Source organism: Sciurus vulgaris (assembly GCF_902686455.1).
Source record: "Sciurus vulgaris genome assembly, chromosome: 9".
Classification (NCBI taxonomy): Eukaryota; Metazoa; Chordata; class Mammalia; order Rodentia; family Sciuridae; genus Sciurus; species Sciurus vulgaris.
The window spans coordinates 46,864,983-46,884,121 of NC_136469.1; the positions used below are offsets into that span (position 1 = coordinate 46,864,983).

The 19,139-nt window shown below is 35.8% G+C and overlaps 1 protein-coding gene and 1 long non-coding RNA gene across 21 annotated transcripts in view; one reads left to right on the forward strand and one right to left on the reverse strand.

Annotated features, from left to right (window-relative positions):
• ANK2 (ankyrin 2) overlaps positions 1 to 19,139 on the reverse strand; it is a 694,188-nt gene that overhangs the window by 235,533 nt on the left and 439,516 nt on the right. For 2 of the 20 annotated variants that reach the window (XM_079154613.1, XM_079154598.1), the window contains exon 1: positions 16,513 to 17,497. The exons of 16 other annotated variants lie outside the window; for them this stretch is intronic. In XM_079154613.1, the coding sequence (XP_079010739.1) occupies positions 16,513 to 16,641 (129 nt within the window). In that variant the 5' untranslated portion in view covers positions 16,642 to 17,497. Of the gene's footprint in view, positions 1 to 16,512; positions 17,498 to 19,139 lie in introns of those variants that run through there. 2 more of the 20 variants (XM_079154615.1, XM_079154595.1) reach the window with 2 other exon arrangements.
• LOC306670132 overlaps positions 1 to 19,139 on the forward strand; it is a 417,629-nt gene that overhangs the window by 98,024 nt on the left and 300,466 nt on the right. The window lies entirely within an intron of this gene.

Consider the following 19,139-nt stretch of genomic DNA (forward strand, 5'->3'; position numbering starts at 1 on the left):
GCTGGGATTAGAGATATGCACCACTGTGCCTAGCCCATAAATATATTAGTACACACTATACTAAAACTTCAATATGTTAAAAACTCAGTGGGGAAAAAAAAACAAAGGAAGAAATTTATTAAAACATACCTAAAAAAGGAAGCACATTCTGAAAAAAAAAAAAATAGAATATAGATACATATGTTCATAAGCATCATACTATAGGAACAGAATTATAAGCACAGGTTTTCTCAAAGAACCTACTCCAAAATGAGCTAATTAAAAACTAAACTAAACCAACACAAAAATTCTAATCAAGTTGCATAGGGGCTTATGGTCTGATAGGTTGTGACATTTCAGAATACTCTCATTTTTTTCTTTTATATGGTATTTTCCTAGTCAACTTTATTTCTCTGGTCAAATTCTTGACCTAGCCACTCCATGGCTTTAAATGGTAATTGAGCTCAAAGAGGAAAGGGAAGAAGGAAAGAAAAAAGTCTTTGAACCCTAAGTCTTTTGTCTATATATTTCACTCTAATATCTTGCCAGATGTGTTTTTATCTCTGAATTTTCTATGAAAATGAATGTGGTTTCACACAGAGAAAAACTTCTTCAGGATATGTGGGATGACAAAGATCCCATTTAAACCTACTATGCTTTAGTGTGCAGGAATGCCAGGGGGTTTTCAATTCTGTTACAATATGCTGCTTGTTGCAACAGAAGCAAGCCCTTGGTGTTCTGTTTTACAGGTTTGTCTTCACTTGGGAATCTGTTATGAACACAGTGACATGCCCCATCACTAAGCCTAAAATGAGGTTCACGCTTCTATTCCCTATTTTCACTCTTGTATTCCAATAATGTGCTGCTTTTCAAATAAGAGAAACTTACAGATACCAGGGAGTCAAATTTTTACAAATCACTGGAACGCTGATAATGTCATGCAAGGAAGGAAATCTAGATTGCAGTAATCAGCCTCCACCCAGACAATCTGAATAGCTGGGTCATGGCATATCCAGATAAGTCATGACAGGAGCTGGAGTGACATTCATCGAAGTAAAGCAGAGGGCTGGGGATATAGCTCAGTTGTTACAGTGCTTGCCTTGCAAGCACAAGGCCCTGGGTTCAATCCCCAGCACTGCTGCAAAAAAAAAAAAAAAAAGAAAGAGAGAACAAGGAAAGTTACTGCCCATGCTTTAGGACAGTTAAAACATGCCATGAGCAGGTGGAGTGTGAATGAGCAAGTGGAGTGTGAATAAGAATCAAGGTTAATGGGAGAGAAAAACAGTGCAAATAGCTTTGAGAAAGGGTTGCTGGCCTAATGTAGTATATACTTCATGTATCCCAGAGGAAAGTTTGAATCCTACAGACTAAGAAATGTGTATTGCAAATAGGAGAATTTATAGCTTGCAAAACTATTAAAGTTTTTTTTTATAGTTTTTAAACCTGAATGTAACTTTAATATACAAACACAATGCATTAATATTTAAAGATTAATGGTACAAAGGAAGAAAAATATTTCTCTAGAAAAATTTTTTGTTTCATCCTTCATAATAACATCTTCAGTTTCCTTGTTGATTTATGAAAGAGAAGAGCTGTTGACAAAATCTTAAAAGCTCTGATCCTGTTTCCTTATGAAACAACTGTTCACGCTGGGTCCAACCCATAGATTGCCTAAGAAAACTTCTCTCTCCAGGTTTAATTCAGAAGACTAACTTATGACAAGTCTGAATTTAGGACACAAAAGCAGTAATTGGATGTTTAAAATCAGTAGAGCGCTATTGTGTCTTAGGCAATGATGATGTGGTATAGGAAGAAAATCAGTGGTCATTCTGTGCACAGCAAGCTGGTAAAATCCTGTGGGATCAGGGCATTTGTCTGTTCCAGACAGGATGCTGTTCTTGCACATTAAAACTTCAAAGTGCACAGGCTTAAGAAAAACACCAGAAGCCCTCTGAAATGAACACATTCAGTTACCATTATACCATTTGGTCATTTAAATAAAGAATGCACATGTAACCCTAATATAGGTACTGTCATGTTCTCTCATCAGCATTAGAGTGCTTTATAAGCTGTTTAAGGGTGAATGTTCAACTTACAATATCTTTACACATTTAATTATAACTGAGAATTTGGTTTACAAAGTAAATGTACATTACATATCTGAATATTTTACCAAGAAAAATTGAGGTAGGCAAGTGAAATATTAAAAACAAAGAAACAAGAAGGAAGACTTTTAGAGAGTTTGATCATGCTGTAGCAAAGTTAATTAAAATGAGAAATGGAGTATGTTTTGGGAGGGGTCAAGGGACCCACAATTCATGAATTATAAGGGTACTGACTATATATGGAAAGTAGCTGCATTCTCATGGGAATTATTAGAGAAGCAAAGCTGGTACATAAGAGAAAATTCACTTTAATGGTCCAAGTTCAAAGTGGAAAAAGGAGATCCTAGTACACATTATTATTACCACTGAAACAGAAACAGCCCATACAGATATTGCACAGATTCATGGCAAGTCTTAGTCACAAAAGAGGTGGAAGAATAGACAGTTCTTTATGTAATTCAAAGTATATAAAATTAGAATTTTGTAAGCCAGTAGGAAAATGGAAATTGTTCAACAAATATTGTGATTGTTATTTTAAGTATCATACATTTAATACATTGGCAAGGAAAAAACCCACTTTTACCCATTAACCAAAAAGGAAGAAAAGAATCTTTTAAATCTTTTACTCAAAAAGGAACAGGAATAAAATGATAAAGCAAAAAAAGCCATTGCATGTGTGCCAATATCATCTAAATTAAGTGTGCAGTACCATTCTAACACATGACTAATAAAGACAAACTACAGATATTTTTAAAATTGTCCTATCATGAACAAAATACTTCAGAGACATTTTTAACCTTTGAGCACTAAAAGGATTTCCTTTTCTCCTTCTCTCACATGGAAAGGGAGAAATCTATTGATAAAATAATATTTCTATGCACATATTGCTTTCAAAACCACTGTATCATCTTAAGTCCTTAGAATTATGTTTATATATATATATATAATGACATAACATAAAAATAATGGCACACATCTGTGTATATGTCATTATTAACTGAAATTTACAGATAAGATAGCTGAGGCCAGTGATCAGACATTCAGCATTTGGTGGAGCTAAGACTTAATGCAAGGACTTCCAAATCTACCTTTCATATAATTTCTAGTACACCCAAAGAGAAAGAACATTTTTATTTGTTGGTCTTTTATATAAAAAAAAGTCTTTGCATCATCCTGTCACCAATGCAAATTCTCCATAAATAAAGCAATGTATTTTTATTTTTCCCTGACATGTACTTGAAATTTAATTTGTCAACGACTCATTTTTCATATTCTCGAAGTGTGTAAACTTGAAGTCATTTTGAGTCCCCCTTTTTTCTCTATTCTAGTTGAGCATTAATCCATCCTGTTTTTCTCCCTGCTAATTTTCCTGCGCAGCCATTCAGTCCGAGCTCTGTTTATCTCTCTTGGTGTACTATAACAGTCTCCTGGCTGACCTTGTTAGCTTTACTTCCTCCCCAAGATCTTTCTTCATAACAAAGCCTTTCATAATTTCTCATTTTTTTTGCTTCATTTAATTCAGTTCCTCATTCATTGCTTTGAAGATCCCTTGCCTTTATTTCCAAATCCTTTCTCCCTTCTTTGTTCACACCATGATGCTCACCAACTTCCATATCCAACCTGTGAGATATTCCCTCCACCCCCAGTTCAACCTCTATTAAAAGAACCAGCTATTACACCTAATCTTGTACATCCTTTATTCTTCCTACTGAGATTAATCGAATATCTATCTAAAAGAGAAGTTACTTGAGAGAAAATATTTTAACCCAAGAACCTTTGCCAACCTCAATTTAAAATGCAGTACACAAATTTTCTACACATTTCATCATATTTCAATATAGTCTTAGATAATTAAAATTATACGGTTGTCCTGAGTTTGATGAGAACTCACAGGATCACAGGTTTTCGTTCTTATGCTTTTTGTTTTTACTTTGGTGATCATAAGCCTTCCTATTAAAGTAAAATTCATTCAACAGGAAAAAGATTTAGTGCACAATGGTTACTCAGTTAATATTTGTTTGATCCAAGGGACAACAACAGCCATAGTTTTATGTAGTGCATACATCTGAACCCACATTGGAAATATGCTTAATAGAAAATAAAGTATGGCAAATTTTTATCCAAGACTAGAAGGAAGAGAAATAGGCACTATTTAAAATAGTTTCTCATTGATTCTAAGTTTTTAAATGCAATTAAAACAAAAAAAAAACATAATTATCTGAGTTTCCTGATTAAAAATTGAGTTTTAAAGAATTTTAAAATCATTGGAGTGACCAAATTGCTTCATAAGCTCTTATGCAACTTAATATAGAATACACAACCCACAAGGCTCCTGTGTGAAAGCCAATTAATTGATTTAAAAGGCATGCATCTTAATTATCAAGTTTCATTTAAAGGCAAAACATTTCTGTCATTGGTGTGGTTCAAATTCTTGTTCTACCATTCAGTGCTCCTTTCTAGTATGAAAGCTAAAAATTCTGAAATATTAGATCTTAGGTTAAATGACTGGGTATGTGTGCTTGATGTTATATACAAAGCCCCTTATATGATTCAATAAAGGGTTTGTAGCAAGGGAATTGGCATCTGCTCCTTGGTCCTCTGTCATCTGCCTTCTCCCCACTAACGATAAATTGTGTCTCACAGATGGCTTTTTTCTTCTCCCACCCACACCCAGGCTTTGATTCCTGTCCCAGAGCCCACACTGAGCCCTGGGCTAAGTATGCGACCACCCTGAACAAAAGCCCCTTGCCTTTCCAAATGACCTCTATCCTCAAAGGAGTCACTGCTTTCAGGTTACCTGGTCCATTTACACTCCATTGGTCTCAGGCATTTTAGAATGTGACATGGTTTAGTTAAGCATTCTGGCCCAGTTTTAGGCAAGAGCCATAAATAAGAAAGAAGTTTGTACTACAGCCTCTAGAACTCATAAGAGTTCTTATTTTTGCCAAGCTGTGCAGTTGAGTGGTGTGTGGATTACTGAGTTTTCTTCCAATGTTTACTGTGGCACTTGCCATCATGGCACCTTATAATTCCGACGGCCACCATCACTGCCCCTGCATCTCTGCAAAATGATTAACAGCACCGTACTGATGCTTTCTGTGGCTTCTAATTCCTGGTACTATCAGTGTACAAAGTACCTAAGAGAAAATAAGGGAACCACAACAAACATCTTCCTTCCAGTGACTTAGTGTGTGAAATTCGAAACAACAACCGCACAGCTTCATATGATTACTTCATTTTCTATATATACTGCCTTAATAACTTCCAGAAAAGTTCAAGCACCACAACAGGAACTATTACCTTCCATTATTTCATCTGCCAGGTAAGAAAATTTGCATCATATATTAAAAAATAGACAACCTCAAATCCAATTTAGTGACCCAAATGATATTTTATCCTTGTTATTTGTGAAAGTTGCTGTCACCTCAGATGGTATGTGAGCTCTGTGGGAGGTCACTATGTTTGGACAGAGTCAGCTCAAAATAATTCATATAGCATAAAGAAAACCTTGGAAATTCCACCAAACTATCTCAGTTATCATAATGAAGGCAAATAAAGTCATGACTTTAAAAAAAAATAGCATCATATAAGAACAGAAATAATTCTAACAACTCTTAAGATCCTCATCATTTTGGAGCTGTAAAAACTGAAGTCAGATCAATTTTTACCCAAGGTCACAGTTAGTAGACAGAAGTAAGCACAGGTCTCTGGAATTTGTTTTTATGAAGCTGTAGTAGTGTGGTAATTTTGTGTAACCATTACTAAGAAATTTAGGCCAGGCATGGTGGTGCATGCCTGTATTCCCAGCAGCTCAGGAGGCTGAGGCAGGATTACAAATTCCAGGTCAGCCTGAGCAACAAGTGGGGTCTAAGGAACTTAGTAAGACCTTGTCTCAAAATAAAAAATAAAAAGGTCCAGGGATGTCGCTCAGTGGTTAGGCACCCCTAGGTTCAATCTCTATTATCAAAAAAAAAAAAAAAAGAAGAAAGAAAGAAAGAAAGAAATGCACTAGCAATATTTGATTGTTTTGGGTTTTTTTTTTTTTTTTTTTTTTTTTTTTGCATTACTGGAGATTGAATCCAGGAACACTCTACCACTGAGCTACATCCCCAGCATTTATTCTATTGTCTTTTTAGACAGGGTCTCCTTAAATTGCTCATGCTGGACTCAAACTTTCCATCCTGTTGTTTCAGCCTGCAGAGTCACTAAGATAATAGGCGTACCCCATTGTGCCCAGCTTGATCTTTATATTTTCATGTTTGTCATTTTTATATCACTTGCTTTTTAAAAAATTAGTCCAGAGATTAAACAGGGCCCTAAAAAAGCAGACATTTGGTAAAACCATCATTAATGATATGTAAATACACAAAGAAAGGTCATTGTCAGTCTTAACATTCAGCATGTGTTTAGTAGATTAGAAATAAGTGAGTTAAAATTGGTAATTAATAGGTCACCATGCAAAAAGTATAAACTCAAGAAACACATATAAATGTAAAATAATGCTGTTACTCCTAACTAAATAAATTGATTAATACCTTTATGACAATGATTGTACCCCTGATATTTCTCTTCCTTGATACTACTGATGGTGTTATTGAGGTATTCCCCATTATAAGTAGCATAGTAATAATATACAATGAAAAGATATATCTAGAAAAAGTCTAAGTTGGATATCAATGAAGCTCTCTGGGGTGTGGTGGAGGGGTTTTCTTTCCATAGTAAAGCTGCTAATGAAATTAGGGAAAACTGAAGGAGTAGTTCTAACTGTATGTGCTAAAAAGTCCATTCCAGAATTCTATTCAACTGAGTAAAGAACTCCTTTCTGATGCCCTAGAAGCTTATAGTTAGCCAACAAAAGAGTGAAAGCCCAACTGGTAAAATGTTCACGCAAAAATAACAACCAAACAAATAACTTTGTACTATACAAAGTTGATGAATTAAAAATATTAAAAGATTAGTGCTCTATCAGAGGTGCATACGGGTAAAGATTTTCTCCCATTCTGTAGGCTCTCTCTTCAAATTCTTGATTGTTTCTTTTGCTGTGAAAAAGCATTTAGTTTGATTCCATCCCATTTATTGATTCTTGATTTTACTTTATGTGCTTTAGGGATCTCATTAAGGAATTCAGTTCCTAAGACAACATGGTAAAACTCTGGTCCTACTTTTTCTTCTATTAAGCACAGGGTCTCTATTCTAGTGTCTAAGTCCTTAATCCACTTAAGTTGAGTTTTATTCAGGGTAAGAGATAGGGGTTTAATTTCATTTTGCTACATGTGGATTTCCAGTTTTCCCAGCACCATTTGTTGAAGAGTTTATCTTTTCTCCAAAACTTAACATTAAAAAAAAAAAAAAAAACCCAAAACCCAATCAATAAATGAATTAAGGAACGGAACAGACACTTCACAGAAATCGTTCAACAAACATATAAAAAATGTTCAACATCTCTAGCAGTTAGAGAAATGCAAATCAAAACTACACGGAAATTTCATCTCACTCCAGTCAGAATGGCAATTATCAAGAATACAAGCAAAAATAAATGTTGGCAAGAATGTGGGGGTGGGGGGAAAATACAATAATATATATTGCGGGTGTGGCTGCACGTTGGTATAACCACTATGGAAGGCAGTATGGAGATTCCTCAGAAAACTTGGAATGGAACCACCATTTAACCCGGCTATGCCACTCCTCAGTTTTAAGGACTTAAAATCAGCATACTATCATGATGCAGCCACATCAATGTTTATAGCAGCTCAATTCACAATAGCTAAACAGTGAAACCAACCTAGGTGCCCTTCAACACATGAATGGATAAAGAAAATGTGGTATATACACAAAGGAATATTACTCAGCCTTAAAAAAAGAATGAAAATATGGCATTTACAGGTAAATGGATGGAATTGGAGAATATTATACTAAGCAAAATAAGCCAATACCAGAGAACCAAAGGCTAAATGTTTTCTCTGATAGGTGGATGCTAATTCACAATAAGGGGAGGCAGGTGCTAGGGAAGAATAGAAGTACTTTGGATTAAACAGAAAGGAATGAAAGGAGGAGGGGGGTAATTGGGGTAGGAAGAATAGTAGAATGAATAGGACATTATTATCCTATGTGCATATATGATCACACAGCTGGTGTAACTCTACATCATGATGTATCAAAATGCATTCTACTGTCATGTATAACTAATTAAAACAAACAAAAAAATTAAAAATTAAAAAATATATTAAAAGAGAATATCTGATGATTCAGTGGACATAATTCATTATTCCTTCTTCCTCCCATAAATGTCATTTTATGTGAATAGATCAAAGAGATTGACCAAAGTCAAGTGCAAGAAACAAAAAATACCTGTTGACTTGCATTAGGAGTTTAAGAAGTGCTGTCATCTCTAAAGATTTGAGGCCTCCATGGCTGCTAAGTTACCAATTAATTCCCTAGGATATTTAGTTGCATTCTTTCAAACAGCACAACATGTTTAAGAAATACCTTTAAAATCACAATCTAGTACTTTCCTTCAAAAACTTAGTTCAGTTGACTACTCAAACTCAATTTAGTTGTGTACAACTCAGAAATAAACGTCCTTCCTGAAGATTATTCCTTTAGGGAAAATAGAGTCAACCTGCAAATCGTGAAGCCTGCCAAGGTATCTCTTATACACTTGTTCCTTCTCTCCATGCTCAGAATTAATTGGTTATTATGTAGACTAATTATTCTTATTAAAGTTTCAAAAGGTTGCCAATGTCTCCTATCTACACATGGAAAAAATTTCTCATGGCAATTTAGAGTCATGTTTGTTATCATCCATAAAATCTTTTTCAGCTCCACATTTCAAGATGAAGTAAATTAGGGGTTGACAGACGAACAGACATATTGTACGTTAGTTGTTTCCAGTGCTGGCTGAAATCACCAAGAAGTTTTTAAAAATATGTAGATTAAGCTCTTCTACCTCAGGATCCTGTCTTATGAATCGGGTAGAGCCAGATGATTCTGATGAGACTTGCCTCAATAAGCATTTAAAATCACAACTCACCCTTGGAGCAAAGGGTCACACTCCAATGGCTTTGTATTTTCACTGATTACTGCAAAAATTCTCCAAACTATTTTCAGTATTCTTTTTGGTATCAAAATATGCTGTAAATGTCATTATTTTTATATAATTGATTAATAATATGTCTAATTATATTAAAAATTTGACAATAAAGATAACTAATAAATTAATTGATTTTTAAAAAGATTCAAACATTTAGATGAATGCAGAGTGAGAGAAAATATTAATTGGGTTGTGTATAAGACTTTAAATTTCAAAAATAAATCAAACTCACTCATAGTAGCTTTCTAAATTAAGATCTACCTTATCTTTCAAAAGTCTTCTTAAACACTTATCTCAAGGCATATAATTGTGTCTATTTTTGCCACAATCATGCAAATTTGACAGCTGTACCCCCAAGCTGATAGTTAGTCACCCACTCAGTAGTTGAAAGAGTTTCTTTATAATTAAAAACTAATAAAAACTCAGATTTACGGTGCGGGTAAAGAGTGCCATTAGAAGTGTTAATAACTTATATAAAAATAATTCTTCTAGCCAAGAAAGGGTTTGTGAATTGAGCTAAGAAAAGGAAATGGAAGGAAGGTTAAAGAAGATGGTTTAAAATATGATGATTTTATAGAAGTTTTCACATTTAAATAGCTATACCTCAACATTTTTATTTAGACTGAAGTGGGATAAGCTAATGATCAGAACTTTCTCATTTACAAATAGACTTAGGACATGAGAAGGACATCTGTCCAGATAAAGTTTAAGACATCACCCAACTACCTGTGTCAGTGTGGTTTCTGAAATATCGACATATTGATAAAGAGATTCTGGGAAGCTAGTCACATAAAGACAGTTTGATGTAGTTCCTAAAACATGTTGCTAGGAATTTTCCATGTTTGGAGAGTTCTAGAATGTAATACGTTATACAGGATCACATTACTCAGTTATAATTTGCATTTTTAATCACATCATATTTGGTTTGTTGCCCAGAAATCTTGTACGCATGTGGTTCTTGACTAGTGTTGCTGCTTCCAGAGCTGCGCTGCCCTTTGGAATCAGGTGGCTGAGACCCAAGCAGAAGGCTCAAGGACAGGAGGGATGATCAGCCTGCCCATTCTCCTCCTACACAGCAGTGTTCACCCACAGACCACAGGGTAACCCAGGCCCAGTTTGTCACTATAGTTCATGTTCCTAGTAGTCTCTCATTGTTTGAAAGAGATAGAGTTCAAGACCCCAGTGGATGCCTGAAACTGTGAATAGTACCAATCACTATATGTACATTTAAACATATGTTGAAGTTTAATTTATAAACACAATAATAGATTAACAATAACTAATAATAAAATATCACAATTGTAAGAGACTGTAATAAAAGTTATGTGAATGTGATCTCTCTCGAAGCATCTTGTACTTCCCCTTCTTACTTCAAGGAAGCATGGTTACATGGGACTTGTTAGCATCACTTCTCTTGCACCTTGGGGTCACTATTATGTTAAAAAAGGGTTACCTAGACACAAAAACTGTGACACCATGACAATCATCTGATAACTGAGAGGGCTACTGATCGACTAAAGCGAGGGATATGTCCAGCATACACATGCTGGACAAAAGGAAGATTCTCATTCTGGATGGGACAGATTGGAATGGCAGAAGATCTCATCTGACTCCTTAGGATAATGTGCAATTTAAAGCTTATGAATTGTTTACTTCTGGACTATTTTCAGAGAGCAATTGACCTCAGACAACTAAAACCATGGAAAGCAACACCACAGATAAGGGACAACTACAAAATTTAAAACTCATTCTTACAACACAATTCAAAGTAATAGAAAATAGTCTCTCAGCTTGCAAGTAAAAAACTTCCACTAAAAAACTCTCTCAATGTCTCCTTACAACTTGGTGAGGCATCCATTATATATAGACAGTAATCACTCTTATTGCCATCAATTAGATAACCAAATACATGAGAATATGGTGGGAGCGTCCCACAAAAGTTATCTTAGAAATAGTTAATCCTGATCCTCCAAAATAATAACTATACACAGGTAAACAAAGAACCAATCAGAATCTTTTCCTGTGAGAGTCAATGAAAAGGACTTAGAAGAAAGATTTCTTTTGTTTTCTACTTAATCCCATGCAAAATCACATTTCACTTTAATAAATCTAAGTATGCAATTACATTTTTTTAAAATACTGGTGAAATTGTAATAAAGAATGATAACCTATCATTGCCAGCAACTGGCAACAATTTAAGGAGCAAATGTTGACTACTAATAATTTTCCAGGAAATCTCTTGAAATATTTTGGTGTAATTACAATAGAATCATAATCCTAAATTTACATAGTTCCCCTCAAAACATTATTTAATTTATTCTCACAACACTTTAATTTCAGCAGTAGAAAAGTATTTTAGAGGTAAAGAAATGTAAACATTGGTAGCTTACAAGATTTACTTGTCTTCACTGTTGGTACAAAACCAACAAATCATACTACTTTCCCCCAATTGACTCTAGAACCAGATAGACCACAGTTTAAATCCTCACACTGCCATAACCTGCCTGATTGTGTATGATTAAAGAAGTTCCACAACTTTCTGTGTCTTGTTTTCCTCATTTGTGCAGAATAATACCTAATATATAGGACTATTATTAAGGTTAAATGGTACTCTGTATGAAAATGTCAGATTCATGCTCCCATAGGTACTTAATAAATTATTATAAATATTTATTTCACTAAATACTAACTCTGACATTTTAATAGTATAAATTAAAATAATAGTAAGAATTTCTTGAGCATCAGTGTACTAGGAAAAGGTCATTTGTCTTTTATGGTTCTTATAAGTGTTGGAGACATTGTGATTGATCGGAGAATGGTTTGTTCAAACTGAGAGAATGGAGATTATATCTATTTCTTTGAAAATTCACAAGGATCACATGTTTAAATGAGAATGATTATTTAAATATATACTTTAATTCTGCACAGCAAAGGAAACAATTTTGAGTGTAAAGAGAGAAAATAGGAAAAAAATATTTGCCAGCTACTAAACTCAAGTGCACTCGACCACTGAGCCACATCCCCAGCCCTATATTGTATTTTATTTAGAGACAGGATCTCACTGAGTTGCTTAGCGCCTTGCTTTTACTGAGGCTGGCTTTGAACTCGCAACCCTCCTGCCTCAGCCTCTGAGTGGCCACCATGTCCAGCTGCCCGCTACTCTTCTGACAGAGGATTAACATTCAAAACATATAAAGAACTCAAAACCACACACATAAAAAAACACAGTCAATAAATGGGCAAATGAAATAAAAAAACATTTCTCAAAAGAAGAAATACAAATGAAAATATATGAAAAAATATATGAAAATATATGAAATATATGAAAAAATATACAGCAAATATATGAAAAAATGTACAACACTTTTAGCAGTCAAGGAAATGCAAATCAAAACAACGAGATTGTAAAGTAGTATACATTGTCAGTGGGACTGCAAATTAGTACAACCACTGTGGAAATTAGTATGGAGATTCCACAAAAAACTAAGAATAGAATCATCATGTGACCCAGTAATTCCACTCCTCAGTATTTTAAAGTCATACTACAGTGGTACGTGCATACCCATGTTTATAGCAGCTCAATTCATAACAAATAAGTTATGGAATGAAACTAGATGTCTGTCAACAGATGAATGGAAAAGTAAAATGTGGTATATACACACAATGGAGTTTCATTCAGCCACGAATAATGAAATTATGTCATTTGCAGGAAAATGGATGAAGGGGAGAACAGCATGCTAAGTGAGATAAACCAGACTCAGGAAGTCAGGGGTCATATGTTTTCTCTCATATGAGAAGCTAAGGAGAGAGAAAAGAAAAGGGGTGGGGGGAACCGCATGGAAATACAAGGGGGGCCAGTAGAGAAAGGGAATTGTGGGGAAGGAGGAGGAAAAGGAAAGGTGGAGGTACAGAGGAATGAAATAGATCAATTCATGCTATGTGCATGTACAGATAAATAACAACAAATCTCACTGTTATGTATAGTGATAATACACCAGTAAAAACTCAAAACAAATAAATATATGCTTTACTCTCAAGGATGCAATTATTTTTTACTCATTCCTTAAAAAACATTTTTCCATATTTAAAACAAAAAAGTACAGCTTAGAAATAGTATATGATTGGTTGTGAAAAGACTCTTGTACCTGAAACCACTAAATCTTATAAGTTTGTTAAAACTCTGATAATTGACTTAGCCATTCCTTTTGGCACCCTTCTTAAGTCTAAAATTATGAGATTCTAGTATAGGAACTAGAAATTGGACATAGAAAGAGATTACTTTAAGTTACTACTTAGAATATCATCTTATTCCTGTAAAAAGCCAGATCAACATACCCATTTGTGCAAACAAATACAAGTTAGTTTGTTTCAACTAATCATAATCTCAGTTCATTTGCTTAATACTTGGTTTCATTCTAGCATGACACAGATACAACGAGCATTTAGTATATACTATATTTAAATATTAGCTATGCAGAGTGTAGCCCAAGGAAGCCTGAACATTTTACCTTAAGATAAATTCTACTTACAATGAGGTTGAAATAAGATCCCTTAGTATATAAGGAGTCATTTTTTAAGATCACACCACTGTCAATTTGGTATAGAGGTTTCGTCAAACATAGAAAGTGATTCAAGTTTAAAAAATTTAAAATTGATGCTAAATGTTTTGTGGAGTAAACAATAATAAAACAAATATTCTTTTGACTAATAACAGGTTTACAAAGGAATATCCAAATGAAGTCCAGCCAGGCATGCTTGTAATCTCAGCAGCTAGGGAGGCTGAGGCAAGAGGATTGCAAGTTTGAGGCCAGTCTCAGAAATGAAAGTGAGACCCTAGGTAATTCAGTGAGACAGTGTCTCAAAATAAAAAGGGCTGGGGATGTGGTTCAGTGGTAAGTACTATCGGTTCACTCTCTGGTTAAAAAAAAAAATGAAGTTCAAATATAAGGATGCTTAATTGAATTATTTAAATAATCAATATCTGTACCTTGATTTTAAAGAATTTCTTTCAAAATCAGCTTATGTATTTATATTTTCAAGCTCCATAATTAGATTTTACCTTCATTTGGATGGATCTCATCTGAATTTTTGATTAAACAGGTTCATTAGCAGGAAGCTTTTCAGATAGATATGAAAAAGATACATGATAAACTCAATAGTCCCTCTCTCTTATATTATAAAAAGACTTTTGCAAAAAAAAAAATAGAATGATAATTTTAAAAATTATTTTTGGAGATGGTGCTCCAGAATTCCACTAATAGGCAACCACCCTTGTTTGCATTTTTCCACGCACCATCACACACCTTAAGGAATAATAATGAGGTAGGCTTTTCTTTTAAATCAAATTTGAAAACTGGGTCAGGTGAGTATTTGTATGTGGCACGGGGTGGGGGATTGGTTGTCTATCTAAAAAATAAATGTGATAACGCCCCCAAACACACTCTTTTAGTAAGCATTGGTCAAGTTCTGTAAATCTATGTGATACCACACGCATCTGCAGTACGAAAGGGAGGAGGAGAAATAGGTGTGCATGAAAAAAGAAGAGAAAAAAGAGCAAATAGTAACTATGCCTTTATTCCCCCATTTACTCTGGTTCTAGTTTAATGACATCTAAATGTGAAGACCAGATGATCCTGTCATATGACCACATTACTAGCCAATGATCTTGCCTACAGTGCGGGAATCAAGATAAGGCAATGCAGCATCCGAGCAACTGAGATTCCCAACAACTACTGGCACTTTTCCATTTTAATGATAAAATTTTTCAGTTTTAATGAGGCAAAGAAAAGTAATAACATAGAACTAGAGCAGAAACAAATCAAAGTGAGACCACATTTTTCAGGTGTGTTCATGGTACTCCAGCTAATCAAAGTTGCTAAATCACAACTGAATGCTGAACAAGCACTCCTGGCCAAGAAATTATAAATATACTGTGTTTTGGAGAACAAAAGATAAAAAAGATATAAACACAGGAAATTACTTTATGCAGTAATGTTCCATTTAGAGAATTAGAAACAGAACTGCAGTAGCTGTCAAGAAGGAAACCAACCTCCATAAAAATGGCCAAAAAGACTCTTGATATCATAAAATAAAATTAATGCACCCTTGAAACAAGGCCTTTCAAAGGTCAAACAGTATTAAAGTTTTCCCCAGAAGGGAAATCATTATGTTACTGTTAATTTTATTTCTATAGCCCAATAACAGCAATTTGATCTAACCAGTGGTAAAATAAGTAGTAAAACTGAAATGTGATGAATCCTTCTGCAGTAAGATCTCCACTCAGTGGGTCCTTGAGTATCTTTTGAAAAATGAGGCAAAGATAATATTCCCCAAATGCAAAGGTAAACACTTCTATTATGAAAGAAAAAGAATAGAAAAGAAAAATCCATTGATCAAATAGATTACTAAGCATATGTATCCCTAGTGCATCCCTAATCCCGGAGCTATGCTTAACAACAGCTTGTATACAAATCACTATTTTTATGTTCTGCTAATGTAATATGCCATTTATCATCTTCTGAAATTATTCAGTGACCTACTTTGTTAATTAAAGCATTTAACAGAGAACTTCTTCCTTTATAGATCCAGACCACTGGTAAATTCAGCTCCATACACTTATTTATATTATAAAGGAAAAAAAAAAAAAACATCTTAAGGGAGAGAAAGAGAAGACAAGTCTATAGTTTAATGTAAAGGAAATCAATGTTTCATTCCTTTGTTTAACTTGGTGTTTTCATTTAATTGCCATATTCAGAAGAGAATATATACAGTGACCAAACCAAAAAATATATAATTTTATAAATGCAGAGACACAGCTCACTGCATCAATATTTTGAGTGCATTTTGACAGTGTCAATTGTCAGAAGGGAAAAGAGTACATAAGACCTGTGGTTTATTCTTAACCAGAGGTCTACATCAAATATATAGTCACTGAGGAGACACAGTGCTAATGATCTAGTAGTAGAGATGAGGAACAAGAGGAAAATACCTTAACCCTCCAACCATAAATCAACCCCTTCCTTCTATGACAAGTGCTGAGTCTCTTGGAGGGAGAAAGCACCTGGCTCTGAGACTCAATAAATTTAATTGAGGGGGTAAAAGAGGAGTAAATGACATGAAGGCATATTTTGCTTTGCTTGGTCACAGCAAAGGAAATTCACTCTGCTCAGGCATCTCCTCCCAATGCAGCAAACGTAGGCATGAGCTCTAGACTGCAAACTGAGCTTGGAAATGGTGCAGGGGAATGATGGAGAAAGGGAGGATGAAGTTGCCAGTTATGAGGCTGATGGTTCCACACAAAGCTAAAGCAGGAAAGGGTTAAAGTGATGCTCCTCATACCTTTCTTTTCCTTTCCATACGTTCTCTGGGGATTTTCCGTTGTTTTTTTCTCTCTCTCTCCAGATTTTTTTCCTTTTCATCCAGTTCAGCCTCTCGAACTTTTTTAATAGAAGCAGCAGCGTGAGCCATTTTGCAGGGAAAATCAGTAGAAGCAGTTGCAGAGGATCAGTTTCCACTCCCCAAGAATCCAGGTGATTTGAGAGCTATATGGAGATGTGATTTTCCCCACCAGAGCAATGGCTGGCAGCCAGAACACTCACAAAATAATCCACTCCGCCCCCGAGCTCGGTCATAATCTTGCTCCAGCCTCTGCAGCACCCATAATTCACTACAGGGTACCCTGATCCCAAGCGGAGTCCCTCAGCAGCACACACCTGCAGGCACGCAGAGGCATAGGTGTGCACCTACACTCAGAAATGGTCCCAGGGGAAGGCGGAGCACTAGACTTGGAGCTCTTCAGTAGTTGGGTGGCCGCAAGAGCAGACAAGCATCCTACTAGTTGAAAAAGCCTTCCTTAGACACACATCACCAATTGGAACAGTCTTTGGGGACTCCTCCAGACAGTCTGTGTCTTCTGACTGGAGCCAGGAAGAGGCCACCTCTGTGAAACTGCTAGGGGTGGGGAGTTTACTGCCGCTTCCAACCACACCTCTATGCAGGGTGAGAAGAAAATGGTGCAGTCTCGCTAAAGGACTCGCTGCTGCTGGTGCTGCTGCTGCCGCCGCCGCGGTGCTGCTGCTGCTTCTGCCGTTGCTACGGGCTGCTCTGCTGTAGCGCATGACATGAATCCCTGCCTTTTAAATCTCTCAGCCTTTCCCTTCTCCAAGGTGCATTTAAAGAAAAGAATTCAATGCTGCCGTTTTGGGAGAAGACGAGCAGAGTTAGAGTTACTTGCCATTCCCGTGGCAACACAGGAATGAACAGGTCAGGGAAGGGCTGGGAGTTGCTCGTGTTCACTGTGTGGTTTCCAGACCCACGCGAGGCTGCTTTAGGGAGCTGCATTAAGCAAGGAATCCAAAGGAGCTGTCAGTGAGCACAGGGTATAATCTGGGCTCAGCAGGGTAATCCTGAGAGAAACAGGGGGCGCTTAAAAGAGGAAGACAGGGGTAGAGAAAGGGAATGGGGAAGGCACACACCGCCTAAACCGCTCTGCATCTCTCTCAGAGGGACATATGGGCACTGGTTATTAATTATCAAAGGTGTTGGTTATAGATAAATTAACAGGAAAAGCAACGTGATGAAGTAAAGCAAGGTTGAAATTTCTGGATGTTTTGTATATACACCGGGTAGGGAACTTCAATGAAAGAAGACCAAGGATACACCTGTTAACTCAAGAAAATGAAATTCTCCATCATAACCCAAATACATATACTACTACATTTTCAGAATTTTGCCACAGTTTTATCAAGGGCCAATAGGATGTCAAGAATGACACTCACTTCTTAATAATTCACTCTTAGCTGGAGGCAGAGTCACACACTGTGTTATACAAAGTGGATCATGGATACCACTCCTAGTTTTACGTTTTAGGAGAAAAATTTTGATAGCTATAGTAATTTAAATTATTAAATTTAAATTATCTGTATCTGACTCTGCATATATCCTATTATTAGGGAGAACTTTTAAGTATTGAAGGTATTCTCTTAGAAAATGATGTTTTTTGTAGATAAATGAAGATTATCAAGTCTCATTTCTGTACCACATGAAAATAGTAAAACTCTTCACAGAGGAGTTCTTCCAATTTTCTCTACTGTGGGTGGGCCCTAGATGTTTTATCATTTGAAATTTTTAGGCTGAAAATAGTAAATTCATAAAATATCCCACAAGCAAATAAAATGCATGGCAGTACAGCAAAGCCAGCACTTCACCTGATGCAAAAGATGGTCAAAGGAAAGAACAGTCACCAGGACGTGGGCCGCATGGCATCGGGGACATGATTGGTCACGGGTCACACAACTTACAGTGAGTAATGAAAGGAGGAACTGTATAGGACTGAAGAGGGAAAAGGGGGTGGGGGGAGGAAAAAAATAACAGAATGAATCAAACACCATTATCCTATGTAAATGTATGATTACACAAATGGTATGCCTCTACTTCATGTACAGAGAAACAAGATGTATCCCATTTGTTTACAATAAAAATAAATTAAAAAAAAAAAAAGAAGAGGAAAGAAAGGGAGAGAGGGAAGCGGGTTCTCTTATGTTTGGGGCATCATTTCTATCAAATCGAAACAGCTGAGAATTCAGGTTCCAAAAGGAAAACAAACCAAACTGGCCTCATTATTACCTAACTCCTTCCTCTAGAAAGTCCTACATGTTTACACAGAAACACACCTGTTCACTCAGGCTTCTTGGTAAGATAACATGAATTGGTAGGATTCTTCAAGCTCCTTAACCATTGCTTACCCCTGAACACATGGCACCGGTTTTCTTCTCCCAGGCACTGCAAGAAAACGGAGTATTATGGTGCCAGAACTGTCATTAATCAAAGGTGGTTCAGGGAGGCATTGAGACTGGAGCACAGGGCGTTCTTGATGCCATCTGCCAGTCCCTTTTTTTATAAATACTTAAAAAAAAAAAAAAATGTTTACAACGAGCAAGTCACGTGCGATTCATGGATGTCCTTTT